The sequence below is a fragment of the Artemia sp. Qi Xiang Cuo genome, chromosome 10 (assembly GCF_049724085.1).
Source record: "Artemia sp. Qi Xiang Cuo chromosome 10, ASM4972408v1, whole genome shotgun sequence".
NCBI lineage: Eukaryota > Metazoa > Arthropoda > Branchiopoda > Anostraca > Artemiidae > Artemia > Artemia sp. Qi Xiang Cuo.
This window is the reverse complement of record NC_142803.1, coordinates 35,325,807-35,344,096: the sequence shown is the minus strand read 5'-3', so window position 1 is coordinate 35,344,096 and position 18,290 is coordinate 35,325,807. Positions and strand designations below refer to the sequence as shown.

Genomic DNA, 18,290 nt, shown 5'->3' with positions numbered 1-18,290 from the left:
TAAAAATCCAAAAAGGTGTGGCCATAATTTTCTGTGCATAATAATTGAAAAAGAAACATTTGGACCCCACCTCTCGAGGGCCTCGATAACTTTGCATCTATGACTCTATATCCTATCCTTTCAAGAAGCTGTAGACATATATATATATATATATATATATATATATATATATATATATATATATATATATATATATATATATATATATATATATATATATATATATATATATATATATATATATATATATATATATATATATATATATATATATATACCCACTCTCTTCCTTAAAAAAAACATTAGTTGGAGCGATACTGCCCGCTGCGCTTTTGGTACTTCACATTCTTAGAGAATAGGCGCTTGGATTGACTGCTGTATACTATAGATCACAAAGAAACCAATCTATATATAGTGTTATGTATAACACTATATACTTCGAACCAATTTATGTTACTTTTCTTGTTTAAAGCTAGAACTTATTTTTATTCGTTTTAGTTATTGTTTAAATTTTAACTGTATCTCAAATTTGTATCTCAATCTGAACTTTAAATTTGGATTATATCTTCTTTATCTGTTAGTGCAGTCACTAAGACTTGAGCTTAGCTGTACTGAATAAAAACCAATAGCTTACCTTCTGTTCACATCACAGAGCACGTGGTTTTAATTTTGGGCGACAAAGAACCCTCTCCAGCTAAAAATTCGTAAAAATTAATTGAAACAAACATTTCTTCAGAAACGGTTAATAAACAATTACTTTGTCAGTCTATAGAAAATACTGTACTAGTTTTTGTGCCCCTCCTCCAGGTAAAAATCCTGGCTAATTCCATTGCATGAATCATGCATTCGAGTAGAGATGCCTCAGGAGGTCGTGACGGGAGTCCATATATGGGCATAGAACCACGTGGCTTATGGTTTTCTCACTGAGAATGGAAAAACAGTATTTTTCTCACTTGAAAAACATGAATTTTGTCACTTTTATGGATGTTTTCATGGATGGATATGTGTGTTGTTCGATTTATTTGATGTTTTTCATGGATGTCAACAGTAATTCATGTCTGTTTTATGGTTTTTGTCAGTGAGAATTTGAAAAACAGGAATTTTTTCACTTTTATGGATGTTTTTATGGTTTTTGTCAGTGAGAATTAAAAAACAGGAGCTTTCTCACATTTATGTCTGTTTTTATGGTTTTTGTCAGTGAGAATGAAAAAACAGGAACTTTCTCACTTTGATGGATTATTGAGTTTAATGGGGCCAGGTCAATGAAACTTCCTTCTTGTTTTTGCTCGAGGTGAATGTTATGTGTTTCCTGGAAACAGTTAGATCACATGTGTCCTTCACGGCCAATCAAAGAGCTCGTTTAAATAGAATCGGCCCACGGAATATATAGACAGGATTTTTGCCAAGGTTTTATTAGTATATGAATAGAATTCAAAGGAGGGAGAAGAACGGTTTTGACTACTCATTTAGATATATATTTGTGTTGATGGCGAGTGGAATGTTTACCCTATTAGAAGTTGATAGTGGGGCTGATGGTAATAATACAAGAGCACCAAACATTGCGGTGGAAATTACGAAAGGATCGCGGCTTTGTCTGGAATGGGATGCAGCTTATGCAAGATTTGTGACATCCTTGAGCAAATTTAAAATGGAAAATTAATTATGTTTCGCCGCAAAAGTTGATATAGCACATGTGAATAGACTTCAATGTGCTTTAAGTGCATTAGTGAAACATATCGAAGACAATAAACTCCATCGCTAATTGTACATGCATAGTATTATTAATGCTATAATTATTCAATAAAATTGTTTCGAAATCGAAAATGTTCCCTTTCTTTTCTGGTCAGTCTAGTGAGCAGTCAGAGTAAAAGGATTGATAAATGAATGCATTTGAGAAAGAGAAAATTAGATCAAATCTAGTGTTTATGGAAAAGCATAGGATTTTTGATGGTGATTTTCTTGAGTTTTCTCTTCAACGCAGGATATTCTCTCAGGGAACACTTGACAATATAATGAAAACTGATTCTCCCCCATTGGATTATTGTATGAAACTTTTAAAATGTGATTCAAATGCTTATACTCAATTTATTGATATTTTAATTGGAACAAAGCAGAATCATATTGTGGATATACTTTTGAAATCATTGGCAATGGATTCAATGTAGATGGCTCCTCCTTCGAAAGAGGTAGCGTCACAGAGTTACTCCTCTCCCCTGTCCTCCACTTTGAATTTATATGGCGAAGACGATCAGTTTCATTTTGGCTGTGAGAGAGTTGACATCAGAAACTAAAAAATTTACTATATATGTTCATTTTGCATGTACACTCTTGGCAGTTGGACTCAATGTGAGAATTGTACAATTATTGATGACTATAGTGAAAAGTGTAAATTATATAATCCTTGCAAATTACATAGAGGCTATGCAGTACACATTAAAGGATGTAATTCGTGTCTTGAGGAGGTGTGTGACTCTAACCCTAGAGGGCACCTGTGCTCCAATTGTCACTATGATAAATGTGATCAGTGGGAGAATACTTACCCCGCTATGATTGGAAGGTATACTAAACGCGATTTTAGTTTATTTCTACGAGATTGGTATCGTCATGGATTTAAATCATTCTGGGAAGAGGAATCTAATCTACGATTCAACTATTAGGGTAACAAGACAATCTGGTTTCTACGTCATCGCTGTGACGACGCTGCCTACTATGACCATAAACCAAGTGATTTTTATTTGGCAGTTACCGAATGTGATTCACCACTTGAAAACACTGTATGTGATATTGCTTCAAACAGACAGATTGAAACTCGTGAATTTCATAATATGAATGCAAATAGTATCATTAACTATATAAAGAGATATGATAAGAGTGAAGTTACATTGTATTGCAGAAAATGCGACCCTGAGTTTACAGTTAATAAAGATCAATATCCAGTGAATCCAAATGATTTACCAGCATTAGTCGTTCATGGTTATTGTATATACGCCGATGAGGAAATCTAAAAGTGAAGGTTTAAAGATACTGTTGTATATATACATTTTATTAATAAACAAATTCAAAACATTTTTTAAGCACTTAACTCTTAGGGCACTGAAATCTATACTATAAAGGTCCGAGAGGATATTTTCCACTAGAAAGTCGTTCAGACGCAGATTGTCACCATAAATGTGGAGAAATTGCATGTAAGTATAGTCACGACATCGGAATATGAAATATAGTAGTGCATGGAAGCCAAAGCTTTTAGTCGTTAGATCCTGCACCCTCCTTCGATTTGGAATAACAGTTTTCCCGCTGTTACCACGATAGCTGCTGATGTGGAGTGTGTAGAATATACGGGGTAGGCCAAGAGAATAAAAAAACTCAATCTTCTTCATTGTTTGAAAGATGCATACCCAAGAACACGTCTGAACAGTCAATAGACTGCTTTTAACAATAATAAAGGTACTTTTCGCATTTTGAATTTTTCTAAGATAGTCTGAGGGTATACTATAGGAGTTGTAATGGGCCATGTAGGGATCCATATTAAATACATTGATTATTTAACTGGTGTTCATGGCGCCAAGTCTATTAAAACACAGCCTTCGGGAGTGATTTCCCAAAGGGTTTCATATTTATTTAGCGAGATTAGTGCAATACTCTAAGCCAATGGATCGGCAAATGTACACTCTAAACGCAGAGTCCCCGTACGTACTATACTCATATCCTGTGTGCCAGACAAATCCAATACAGTGATACTACGTGTTTTAGAAAAAATTTCTTCAGTTATACCATTTTCAAATAGTTGCGAATCATGATCTAGGGTTTGCATGGTCAACTCATACAATGTTCTATAGGATTTATCAAAGGATAGATTGTAGAGTGGGATACCGTTTACTTGCACACAAGAGATGAAAGTCCAAACATCTCGAATTTATGTGGGCATTCAGTCCATGATCCTATTGCACTGGCGCTTTTTACAAATGCCAATGCAAGTTTTGACGGAATTTCGCTGTTGATAAAAGATGAATTGGTGAAGGTGCGTGACCCCATGGCAATATGACGTTGATTGGTGATTGTATGAGGAACAAGTAGTTTAATATTATTTCTAGTGGCTCTCAGTTTTTCCACGGCCAGAGCAACAGAACTCATAACCTGTTGTTTGAGCCAATGAAGTAGTGCCGAGGTGAGGGAGTGTCTTAGATCAGTATTGGCGGCAAGTTCCTGTATCAATGTGAAATTGCATTCTACACGCGACAGTTTTATATTCACTTTGACATCTGCCGGCAACCCTTCGGATATATTAAACAATTCATTATATATTTTTCCAACTAGATATAATTCAATAGTTGTAGCGTTTTTAAGCGCATCTGTACTATCAGTATTAGTAATATATTCATATCCATTGGAGGCGCCTCTCAATTCCTTGTATGACTTGGGTGTCATCAACAAGAATTGCACATAGCTAGCATAGTTTGGGAGATTAGTGCTTTTGCTCACCAGCGTGCCGTTGATGTAGACACTAATTTGACAAAATAAATTATGTTATATACAATTTTCATAGAATATCCTATCGGTTCGAACTGGCACTGTATTATCAGATTTCTGGACTGTCATTTGTATATCTATAAATGTTGAAGACATGTCCATAAAGTAGTCTTCATTGGAATAAATTTGAAAGTGGATATTATCGGAGAGGGGTTGTAGTGGATAAAATTGGTCATAGTATCCATGCTTGACACTCACATCAATGAGAATCCTTATGCGGCAGGTAGGACATCTTAAGAGAAGAAATCTAGTTTCGATCTAACAATTTTCTTCCTGGGGCTTCTGTTTACACTACGTGTCGGCTTTTTCCTTCTTTTCTTTGACAAAAGGGGGGATGTCTTTCGTTTCCATCCTGAGTAGATACTGATGAGTGATGCATTGTTTCTTGACCTTTTTAAACCTTTACCGTTTTGTTTTAATATCTCGCCAAGGGTTCGCGCACTGGACCTAAGATTTTCCGTGGCGCTTTTTTTAAAATCCTTGCCAGAGCCCCAATCGTATAGTGTAGAGGATGCAAAATCTGTCGCAGCCGGTACAAGATATTTTCTAGCCAGTGGTATTGAAGAGCGAAAGAGCTTAGCAAACCAACTGCCAAGACCGTAGCCAGACATTGACGAGTGACCCTTATAATAGTCCATTCCATTGTCCTGTTGTCTTGGGCCAAGAGTATTAACATAGCAGTCAATATCGGGACAAGTGAATACCACTTTTCGATTAGACATCTTGCTGTTGAACGATAGGCCGGAAATGGACTTTAATCACAGTCAAATCTTTTGAAATGTCTATTGGAACACCTAGTTCTGTTCTTAGTATTAACTGACAGATTTCCAAATAGGAAGTGTTTACCGGAATATGCTGAAGATACTTCATATTGTAGCGGTGAATACGCTTTTAACTGGGTTTTTCGTTCACGAGCTCATAGGAGGGGGACATTTGAAACACCAACCCTAGATTTTTCACAAATGAAGCGCAGAAAAATATGCAAATGTCTTCGGAGAAAGCAGGAGGGTAGTCAGCAAAATTGAACTGAGTGTATCTGACACTTATGCCGCTGATTATATTGAGCTTAATGCCAAGAACACCCCTTTGGTTATCATTGAGAATAACCTTTTCGCTGGCAATAGGTAAAATAATGTAGATCTTACCCTCCTCCTTTGAATATTTGAAATGAAAATCTACTTTTTTACGAGCGGAAATTCTTTTTATTAATAGAACGACATAAATCATTTATACAGGTAAGTTCCTCTTAGGATAATTCAACATATGAATAATCCATCCAATTGATTTTTTGAATTTGTTCTTGATCACCTGGTGGTGGCAGCCAATCATAGGGTCTAATTTTTATTTTACATTTACGATCCTTTCTCAAGATTTCAAATGAATTTTTAATACTACAATCAAAGATAGCCACTTCAGACCGTCGAACTAGAAGGTGGGGGAGAGTTTCGTCCAAAAATAACTTGTTTATTCATACAATTACGGAGAGGATCAGAAAAATGTGACATGAAAGTCACATATAAATCATTGAAACTTGTCAATGTCTTCGGCACTGACCCAAGAATCAAAATCCGAGTTGTATCCTAGCCAGCGAACAAGCAACTGTTTCTTGCCCCTACGAGTACGACTCTTTAATATCTTTTCAATTTGATACCTTTCGCTAGTGTTTCTAACTTTTTGCAGCTCATATTCATAAAAACCACCAAGACTCTCATCATCTTTGGTATCTCGCAGTCGATACGTTATGGGTTTGGTGTCTAGGATTTTGGACACTTTAAAAGTTCGGTGCTCCATAAATAATTCCCCTTTTCAAAAATATTGGGGGCTCTATTAATTCGAACAGTATCACCAGCATTGAATTTGTTCTTTTTTTTCTTCTCCATACCATTGGAGTATTGCTTTAAAAAAACATCAAACGTGTTTTCATTGCAGTGAACCTCCCGAGGGCTAGAGTTGGACAGAGATCGATGAGGTTGATGGTTGTATATCTGCATGATTTTATCTAAATCATGAATAAAAGCCGGTGTATTTTCCAGACTGCAATATCTTGAAATTAATAGACGAATTGTTATTATTAATCATTCAGCCAATGCAGCCTTTATCAGACTGTGACTATGTTAAAGTGTTGTATTATATTTCAATAGAACCTTTTGCACATGGGGATTAACAAATTCACTGCCACGATCCGATTGAATTTTTCTATATGAATCCTGTTCAAGAATACTTTCAATGGCCGGAGCAACTTCAACACCTCTCTTTGACCGTAATAGAATGGCATAGGCATAGCGACTAAAGATACTGATTGCCACCAGAATATATTTGTAGGGTGCATTGTGACGCCGTTGAACTGCGTCTAAAGTTAAAAGATCCATTTGCATTATATCCAGAGGGAAAAAGGCTTTAGTTTGTAGATATTGATTGGCACGAAGTTTATGATTCTAGTGCAAAATGTAACTCGGTTCATTTTCTGGATAATCTTTTGCTTTTTTCAGTGTGGTGGTGCCGGATACAGCTCTAGAAATTGTTTTGGGAGAACTTAAACTTCCCGCTTCGCCAATACTTTCATAGACACCTTTCAGAACTTCATCCATTTTGAACGTAAATACGTAGTGTAATGTCCACTCCCCTTTTGCACACTGGAGGGTGATTCAATTCGTCTTCGCTTTTGACTAGCAACCACAGGTGTTGCAAAATCAGTAGTACTAGTATTTTCAAATATTGAATCTTCTTCTTTTTTAAATGGTGTTGGCATTGCTGGTGGACTATACTCTCTTAGTTTCTTTAAAATTTGCTTATTGCCAATAAGGCTTTTGGGAAAGTTTGATACACTTAGAAAGGTGTATAGATTATTGTCAAATGATAAGAGTCCTGTATGATTCGTCACCATATCACAATTTAAATAAACCAGGTTAGGACTTTTTCCCTGAATTAAAATTCGTTTTCCTATGCTTTCGACTTGAATTTGATCACCAGTTTCAATCACAAGATAAGATAATACTATTTTACTCTGTTTTCGATAGGTCAGTGGCAATAGGTTTGCAATTTTCAATAAAATTGAATTCAATTCTTTATCCTTTAATTGTTTAGAATTTTGAAGAGATGTTTCCTGTTTATAGGGATCGGTGATGGGTCTTTCGTGATTAGGTCTATTTTTTTCAACGCGTCATAATACACCTTGGAGTAGAAGCAGTTTTTTATCATCGGCAATTTTCTCATTATTAATGAATTTGCTTAGATTGTCTTCAAAATATTCGACGGGCGAGAGGACAAGTTCAAATGGTGTCAATTTATAGGGTTTTGCCATTCTCTAGAGAAAACTGTTTACAAGACCAGCAATTATTGGCAGTAAAAGTGTGAAAAAGCTACTGCCCGCTTGAAGGAGCCTTTTTATTTTAAATTTGTTTCCCTTGTTTTTACAATCCAAGGCACGTACAGTGGAACGATGTTTCTTTGTCTGCTGTCTAAAACCTTCTGTCATTTGAACATTGCCCTCAGTTAAATTTAAAAAAAGGTCAGATATTAGATTAATGAAATCGTAGTCTACACCATGTTTCAGTATGGCTTTCCTAAGCAATGGTTTTGAAGTTCTTAAAACAGAATATAAATGTCTTGTTCATGTAGTTTTTTCAGTGTCATAATGCCGAATAATAATCTTTTTTACTGTTCACTGGAAGATATACTGTAATTTCATTGTCGAAAATATCAGTGACTGCACGTAGATCCTCGGGCATGCTCTGATTAAGATCCAGAAAAATGTAACCATAGGGCTTGCTTGTCGCCTGTGTTTACGCTGACAGCATAATTTTTGGGGCACGTGGTTATTTGTTTTTTTTGTGTTTTTTGTGTGAGCTAGAATCACTAACGACTCGATAGATAATATAGATAGTACAATTCAAAGCAAGGGTTCGCATACATTTGCTCTGATGAAACAGATTGTGTAGAACTAGGGGTATGGAAATGTGTTCATGATGAGATCGGACAGTGAACAATTGTAGCATTTCCTGTGGGAATTGTTCAATGGATTTAGCCAAATCATCAATAATCAGCCATGAGTTCGATTCAATACTATTGAAAACTTCTAGTCCTCTTATGAATTGTAATGGTATAATTGGGGCACTTTCTTTTATTTGATCGTAGGACTCATAACAAATAATATAGCAATTGTAGATTTTTTTCGGTTTTTCCAAAAAAATTTTATCGCAATTTTGATTTATTTTAATTAAAAGTGTTGTTTTCCCCGACATTGAGGACCCACACAAATATGATCTGAATGGTGTTTTAAATTGATACATGCTGTTGACAACAGTCCGACTATAACTAACTGTAAATCATATGTGCCCAATGAATAAGTAGTAATTTCCCCATTGATTTATGTATTCAACAACAAAAAAAAAACAATATTTTATGGTAACATTTATTTCGGTAATATGAAAACAAATATTTGCTCAACATGAACAATAATAACAATTGTTCAACAAGAACCTGACAAAATTTCATGGTCAACATGAAAACTATTTGTTCAACATGAACAATGATAACACTTTTTGTCCATCAATAACAATAACACTTTTCTGTACAACACTTTTGTCCATCTACAGCATTTTTTTTTGTACATCAACACTTTTCTATACAACAACAAAATACACTTGGAACATGAACTAGCACAGTTGGACATTACAGCGAATTTAAAGGTAGGGCCCCCCACCCCCGGGAGCCGGCCACGGGAAGGGTCCCCCATCCCCCCTCCGGGAGCTTAGATGGAAAAACAATAGTTGTCGTCACTGCTACGGGTTAGTGGTTGGGTTAGTTGGGTTATTGGTGATGGTTAGTTGGTTAGTCAGATTAATTTATCCAGACCAAGTTGATTAAGATAGTCTATGCATTCAACTCGATCTGAAATACGGTAATGACCATGAAGTATAACACTCACACCATTCTCGAGCACATAGACCTTATCGGATATACTCGAAATTGCATTTTTTTTTCCACTCTGACTGAGTAATTTATATAATGTAGAGAGCGAATTGCAAGCACTTGTGCTCTTGGCACTTGGCTACTTTCTACACAGTCTATGTACACGCTAAAGTTGAAATTGCTCTTTACAAAGTGTGTATGCACCCCTTTACATGTCTTCTTTTCATCCCAATTATGTGTTTTAACGCAATAAACTTTGGGACCCGGGAACAACCCCCTGGATATCAAATCACTCCCCGTCTGTGATTTTAACATTAATAGTTGGTTGGGGGCTTGACGTTTCACCAACTCTGGGTAGAGGGATGGATTCCAGTTGGTGAAAGCCATCCGCGAGCTGATGTGTTCCCCTTTTCCTAAATCACCCAATACATCTGCAGTCCTATTTACCTTTAACAGCAGAGAATCTCTATCTCCAAAGTAAATTTGAAGCTTCCCCTCCCGGAGCCATTGCACCTAGCACACATTGTAAAAGAACGACAACATGAGCATTTTCGAAAATTTCTTGTACCAATCTGCCGCCCGCTATATTCTTGTTCAGCACCATATTTTGCTTTTTCCTGTGTAGAAGCACCATGCCAGCCTCGATGCTCATGAATGATGTAAAATTAGGATCGGCAATAATTCGTGCACACTCTAGAGGGTCAGTCACGACGACACAGCGAGATTTGTTACGTAAGCTTTCACACATTTTGCCAAACGCTGAATTTAGAATGAGCTTGTACAATTCCTTCTCTACCTTGGAGTTTGCCCTAGAGCGTTTATCGACAAAAGTATCGATAAACTTTTTAAATATGGTCGCTGATTGAACTGCAAGACCCTATGTATTTTGGTGATCTTGAAACCATTGTTCACCATCCAGTGCAAAAGCACATGGTGAACAACGAAATCTCCTTAGGGTCCAAATCAGCAATCAGTTTCTGTTTAGAGGGAGTCCAGTGCATCCCCATATCCTCAACCAATGATCGATTATAGGGGCTAAGCGAGTCCCTGGTCACTGGTCGATTGATACAGGGAAAAACAAAATCTTTGACTGAATCGTAAAGCGCCAGCGGAATGTGACCGTCAATTTCAAAGAACCATCCTTGTGGCCCATTGTCCTCGACGGTGTTAATGTCGGGGAACTCACAAGGATTCTCAAGCCATTGATAGTTCCCACACGGCAAAGAGTAGTAGGACATTGCAGAGGGGTACAACGAGTTCATGTCCAAGAACACTGCATTTGACTTTACACTTGTGCTTTGTCCGCTCGGATTGGTTGACAAGACACAGTTCCCAAGAAAACATGCCCTCCTATCCGCAGACGTTCCTTTGAATGGTTCCTATCTACGTATTCTATTTGTCCCATGTATTCCCTGGGTATTTTAAAATTAAAAAACTTCCCAAATGGGGTGTGAACCTCTTAAAGCAACTGCCAAATACGAACTCTGACTATAGTTCTTCCGTGGTATTACATATTCTAACCAACAGAGTTAGAACGTCACTGGCCAAGTACAGTCTACAATAATCCCACCCATTTTTACAATTCCTCTTAGCCCACACCTTCTTGGCAAACTTATTCTCCTCGGCTGTGCATTCACTGTTGGTCAGTGAATTGTAAAAAGCTTCAATTGGAGGTAGTTTCACCTCGCTTAAGTGAGCGCCAGAACAGTAATAATCATATGCGTATACACATTTGCTGGTTAATAGGTCATACATTTCACTGTCTGGATAGTGCTGTTTAAGCAAGGGAAAGCTATCAAAATTGTCGCTTTTCTGCACTTGAATCAATTGACTCAATGCCTTGGGAAAAAAACTAAAAGAATCTAAAAACCTGATTTTATTCCAGCACGTACGTCCATTATCCACTACCTGCCATTTCAGTTCGAGAAGCAACAACTTCTCGGTCAATTTGGGAATAATGTTATAGGTAAATGAATTATTTACCCATGGACTGTTTACTCCCACTCCCTCCCTGTGCATACGTGCCAGTGCCGGTAAAATAAATTTTAAGTCATAATTTGAGTTGTGAATAAAAACAGGGATAAAAAACTATTGGCTGACATTTAAGTTACACGATTGATGCGCTACCCCCCTAAAATTACTACCCCCAGATGATATTTCCTGCCACCAGTGATCATGGTCACTGACTTTCCCCAGCCCCCCTCGTTTCCCTTTAGTCCCCTTATCCTCCGCTTCAAACTCCCCCTTCCAAACCCAACATATTTTTTTATTTTTAATCGCGAGACGATCCTCTGCAGACAGCACCATTGGATAAAGCGTATTTCCCAAACGAGAATTAGAGCCATTAGCCGTGCCAATCAGTTTAGTGAGTGCCTTGACCTTGCACTCGTCCTCATCCAATGTCTCAACTATTTCTAAGAACCGCATGGTGTTAGAACTGTCTCTTTGCGCATGTGCATAAGACACTGCAATGGCCTGGTGTTCTTTGATACGGTTTGGATATTGGGGGTCATTCACCTCCACCAGCTTAGCTTCACAGTCTAAAGATATTTTGTTGCATTGGAGGAGGGTGTTTTGGAAATTTTTAAAGCGTAGAATGGTCCTATTCCCTGAAACCGTTTCCACTGTCTGGTATCCATGCTGTCTGCAGTGTCTCAAATGATTTTGCAACTTTAACTCAGTCCAAAATCTAGAGAGGCATGTTGGACAGTAGAAACGGATCCCCTTATTCTTACCCTCCCCCAGAACTCTACTAATATCTGTAATTGGATTAAAATGGCCAATTGCATTCGGTTGACTAGGTGGTGTGTATAACAACCAAACCCAGTGTTTAACCAAATCAACTGACGGCCCCTTACTGGGAAAACCACCCCCTTCTTTTTAGAACGAGCCCCATCTTCAAATTCAGTTCCATACTGTACGACAGTAACGCTAATAATTAAATGGACGTTAGCCCGTTCAAAATTAACTATAGATCTTAGCGTTACTGGGTATTTTCCTTCCAAGCAAGAGAAATCTACAATGGCGAAATTGGACCCGTCCTTCCCATGTACAGCAGAGTGATCTAAATTCGTCTTGGTAGCGTCACGTGCTAGAGGCTCAAATGCTGATATGAGGAAAGCATACATGAAACATTTTTGATCTGTTTCAAAATAAATCTGCTGGACACCTTGACAACCTACTAGATCTGGATTATATTTTAAAACTGTACCCTTATCCCTATGCCCCCCTCTTAAAATAAAATCTTTCTTAAATTTGCATATATTAACACTTAAATTTTCAATAAATAAAACTACAGACCCACTCCCATTTTCGCTATAGTTCTCAAGATGTGCTATAATTTACCCTACCCACTCGGAAAAAACTCCCACAAAATTTTCTAAATTTGGATAAATTACGCGCATCTCGGAATGTATAAAATGATAATAAACTTCACTTTTCCCCTCATTTAAATAAAAAACCTTTAAAACAATAGAAACCTTAATTGAATCCCTACCTCCCCATAACTGAATTTGGTTCTCCAGTAGTGCACGAATTTTATCTACATAGGCATGCACAATTTCTACAGGATCAAACACAAAATTTCCCCTCATAAGTGAATTAAAAGGATCCCCTAGCGGCGCAGTGAAAACAACTATATTATTTAAAATTGTATTCGACAATTGAAAATCGGAAGAAGTTGTAACCTCCTCTTGTATATTACCCCCTCCCCCAAGTTGTTCAACAATATTTGGGCTATGTTTAACTTCAGCTGTTTGAATTGGAAGTAGGTGATCAGTGGGAGGAGAGTTCCCAGTTAATTTTTTTGTAAAATCCTCTAAAATTTGTAGGGTATTTGGACTCAAGTCCGCCTCTGAACAAGGAACATTACCATGCCCAACTCTGCTAGGTTCTACATTGAAATAATCACAGAAAAACTGATCAATATGAAAAGGTCTTTCATCATAGTTAAAGGTATCATGCTAGTCATTGATAACTGATGTTTCATTGTCCTAAATGGTGTCCTCTCGTTCGCTCGATGACAATGTTGAGTAAGGGACCAATGCTCGTCCAACCTATAAATGAAAAATAGCTTATTTTCAAAGTGTTCAATCATCCCTACTGTTAAAATCTGGATTTTTATTGCTTAAAACACGCTTAATAGCATTTGGTTAATTCAACTGAAAGCAGTCAATTCCCAACTTATTATATTTACAATCTAAAACATCGCTTTACATAGAAGTCGGCAATTTGTTCAAAAAATAGTTTATTTTAAAAGTGTTCAAATCATCCATGCTTTTTCTTTTTTTTTCTTTTTTTACTTTTTTTTGCGGCACGTTTCGGGCCCGCAGCAAATACTTGCGGTGCATCCCACAGCTCTTCCCCAGCCTCCTTTACATAATGCCCGTCAAAAGTTGAAATATTTTTCTCTAATTCCACACAGATTCAGTGAACTCATGAGCTTAATTATTGTGAGCCGTCGCGCGAGTATTCTGATTTCCAGGATCTTTAGACGAGGAAAATGACGGGAACCGCTAAATCTCTTTTCCCTCATTAAAATCTTGGCACGATGTAAGGTTCAGTGCAAATTCGAGCGCTGGTATGTGACAGATGGTTAAAATGGAATAATTGCTCTTTTAAAACTCTGTGAAAAATGGTATTCACTGAGTTTGGAAGGTATCTAAAACTATATATGATAGTGAAGAGATAGCAACAGAGAAAATAGTAAAGATTAGAAAAAAAGAGAAGTTTCTTTGCAAAAAAAATACATTTAGATATCTCTGAGGGAGGGGGGGGGGTTAATGTCTCTGTGACAAGTTTATATTGGGATTGAAAAATAGTGAAAAGAAAAAAACATTGGAAGAAATAGATATGTATTTTTATAAGATAGTTTGAGGAAAAAATGATTACATTTGCATATCCTGGCTGCACTTGGGTGCCCGAAGGACCAGGTAGTGCATGTTGGAGGGCGGACGGGCCGAAGTCATTAATTTCTTGCGCAGAGTGGGCTGCGGCTTGTACAGTAGGACCGTTGACTTGTGCAGTCGAGCCAGTGATGTCATGAGCTTGCACAGATGGCTGCATTGGGTCAGGCAGCATAGAGCTGGGGGTTTCGGCCAACGGCCATATTGAACAACTGTTGCTCTTACAGGGACTGCCTCGCCCTCTCTTGCTTTCTTACTAGGAGGTGGGGCGCATTCTTCACTATTTGCATTACCCCTAGCTCTCTTTACAGCTGGAGGGGCCGAAATACATTCTTCATAATTTACCTTAAAAAGAAGAGAAAAAATTAGTATCAAAATAATTTCCCCCTTTTTTTTACAGAAGAAAATTAGTATCACCATCCACATAATTTTGTTTAGAAAAGCATTTATCTCATTTCAGTAAAGCAAAAAGTAAAAATTTCGTGAGAAATATATTAGGCCTAGAAATCAAACGTTTTTATTAGACAACTTGTAAAAAAAATAAATCATGACAATCAGTAGTCTATAGCCATAGGGTAGAAATCATTGTTTCTATTTTTACCATTTAGAAAAATATTAAATGTTCCAGTCTATAGGCTTTAAATTAGATAAATGATCGTTAACCCAGCGGCCTATAGGCCTAAATTTTGCAAACATAGGTTAAAATGCCATTCAATTTACACATAATATAAGCTTCATGCAACTCCCAAAGACTTTTCTTTCTAGCCCTGCACAGTTTGTTTTCATTTTACAATGATGGCGGTAGAATTGAGGCATTGCCCCCTCCCTCCCCCTTTTACATAATTTACTTACAACGGAGCTGTTAGAAGCGAGGCATGGCCCCCGCTCCCCCCTTTTACATACCCCCTCTCCCCCCTTTTACATAATGTCCTAAATATATTGTTAGACCTTAATTTGAAAATAATCTGTTTCACTTCTCCAAAATATAGCATCACGTCTGCGCTTAATTATTGCATCATAGTGTTTTAATTTTAACGGAAGATCAGTTCCTTTGACTTTGGCCGCTGCGTTCTTAAACACAGAGGGAAAAGGGTGACAGCTAATTTTAACCTCACGCTGGAGCATTGTGTCAAAACAGAGCGGAATTTTCATTAAAAATTGACAGAAGTCAGTAGACACTTTAAATCACAGTAGAGAAAGGCTAAAATTTAACTAAAAGATAAATATGTCTATTTGCGATAATTTGGTTGTAAATCAGTGAGGGGGGGGGGTTAGGTTCCGAGGGTAAAAAGAATATATTTTACGTTTTCCATCGAGTATAAAGATTGTCTAGTGATGTTTGTATTGTATGGGGGGGGATTTACCTGAAGATACTGGAGGGTGACCAAGAAAATTAATTTTATTTGAATATAAAAAACAGGAATTTAACGAAAAGATAATTATTTCTATTTGCGAGAATTTTGCTTGTAAAACAATGGGGCGGGGTTAGGTTTCGAGGGTAAAAAGAATATATTTTACGTTTTCCATCGAGTATAAAGATTGTATAGTGATGTTTGTATTGTATGGTGGGGGGATTTACCTGAAGAGACGGAAGGGTGACCAGGGAAAAGAATTTTATTTGAAAATAAAAAATGTACTTGCATTGCAAATTGAAGTTGACATGGCTTCTAATTCATCAAATTTATTCATTATTGTTTGAACTATGTCAAAATACTTTCTGATAATTTAATCACAGTGCATGCCCGTTATATACGAAATCTCAAGGTCGAATTGTTATGTAAGCAAGCCCTCTGATTGGCTGAGAAGGAAACACGTGATCTAACTGTTTCCTGGAAACTCATAACATTTGCCTCGAGCAACAACAACAACATGAAGGAAGTTTCATTGACCTGTCCCACATTAGACTCAATAATCCATCAAAGTGAGAAAGTTCCTGTTTTTTCATTCTCACTGACAAAAACCATAAAACAGACATAAATGTGAGAAAGTTCCTGTTTTTTCATTCTCACTGACAAAAACATCCATAAAAGTGAGAAAGTTCCTGTTTTTCCAATTCTCACTGACAAAAACCATAAAACAGACATAAATTACTGTTGACATCCATGAAAAACATCAAATAAATTGTCCGACACACATAACCGTCCAAGAAAACATCCATAAAAGTGACAAAATTCCTGTTTTTCAAGTGGAGAAAAATACTGTTTTTCCATTCTCAGTGAGAAAACCATAAGCCACGTGGTTCTATGCCCATATATGGACTCCCGTCACGACCTCCTGAGGCATCTCAACTCATTCGTTTATATCACTGACGATACGTTTTTTAGTATAGTGTCAGCAGGCAAGTTTCATTGTTTACCAATCCACAGTAAAATTAAACGTTTCTTCTTCATATCTGCTAGAACTGTGTTCACAATGTTTACTCGAGCATTTTTTCTTTCACTCTATTTTCTATTAAAATTAGTATATTAAGTAATTGAACCGATTTGAGATTGAAATTATGTAATAAAATAGCAAGCTTTTGCACAAATTGTGAGTTGAATCTGTTTTAGTCTCAATCTAGTCTTAACGTTTCCCAGATTACAGTCAAAGCCAAATTGTATCTACAGCATTCATCTATTATTCACAAAATTTTAATTTCAGGATTATCAAATACAAGTTTTCGAACCTTCCTTTTTCTTATCTATTTCAGTTTTCCACAGAATTAGAGGTGAAATGGGAAAGAATTATCCTACGATTACAATTGCGTAATCGTAATTCTTCGGTTACGAAATCATATTTCTTCGAAGTTCTTTTAAACCTTTTTTCTGAAATTCTGGCTTTGTCCCTCATCTATCTAAAAATTCTAGCAGATTCACTGGGAAAGAATTTTCTAGAGTTGGATGCCACATATATGGCTATCCATACTGCTGTAGCGACTGGTAAAATATACAAAAATGCTAAATGTCTCTTTTTGAGGCATTTTTGTTCAACCTATATAATTTTTTTCCGGCAATCTCATGCAATTTGTTACTTCATAGTGCAGTTGCTCCAAATATCTTTTCGTGTAAGCTTCTTCGAGCTTGAAGTTTTTTTTCTTATTAGTACGTTTTACCGGTGCTTGATTTTATCCATTTTCAAAACTTTTCATGTGCAGAACTGCAGAGAATCACCTAATTATTTGTCAACATCAGGTTAACCCGAATGCCAAGCTGACTCAGGGTAACTCGAAATCAGAAAAACGATGGAATGGCTTGGAGTGAGACATTAAATTAATCCCTCGTTCTGTTGTGCGTATCGGTTTTCACTGTTAGCTTTTAATAAAAAAAAATTATGAATTCCTTGTCAGGAATGCTGTGGTCTAAGATAGACTCTCTCTGTGAGACAAGTTCCGAGGTCATTGACTACTAAGGTTCCGATTGGGTCAGCTAACGCACCGGGTGAGGTCCAGTGTAATTGTATTATCGCTTAATCAAGATTTAACATAAATTAAATAGAGCTGAAATTGTATAACAATTGACAAATTTCTAAATTACAGTAGTTTAATTTACTTCAATCATCGAATGTATTTTATGGAATTATTTAATTGTTTATTTAACTTACCCACCTTATGAATAAATTGAAAACGTGTCTAGATTCTTAACAACTTGCGCTTCTCAGTTTCTTTGAGTTTCAATGTTCGAGTTTCTTAGTCGTGCTCGGAGTCATTGTGAGTTGAGAGACCTGTAACTGGCTGTACAGTTTGTTTTTCATTTTTAAATATTAGGAGCAAGTTGGTCTTCAGCTATTGGATTCTAAGCTTCTAGATGGCAATATGTACTGCAAATTTAGACGTGATGCCCTACATATGAATAATGGTGCAGAATTTGATCTTACGAAGCCTTGGTATATACTGCTAGCATCTTCGACTGCCAGTGCTGGTAAGTTTCATCGGTCTAGTTTTTTGGGGTAATTTGAGCCCCACCCCTCATT

At 36.8% G+C, this 18,290-nt stretch overlaps 1 protein-coding gene across 1 annotated transcript in view; it reads left to right on the top strand.

Annotated features, from left to right (window-relative positions):
* Positions 1-18,290, top strand: part of LOC148947703 (uncharacterized) — a 196,440-nt gene that overhangs the window by 98,830 nt on the left and 79,320 nt on the right. Inside the window, exon 7 of the mRNA XM_089095381.1 lies at positions 18,085-18,238. Coding sequence (XP_088951507.1) covers positions 18,085-18,238 — 154 coding nt within the window. The remainder of the gene's footprint in view (positions 1-18,084; positions 18,239-18,290) is intronic.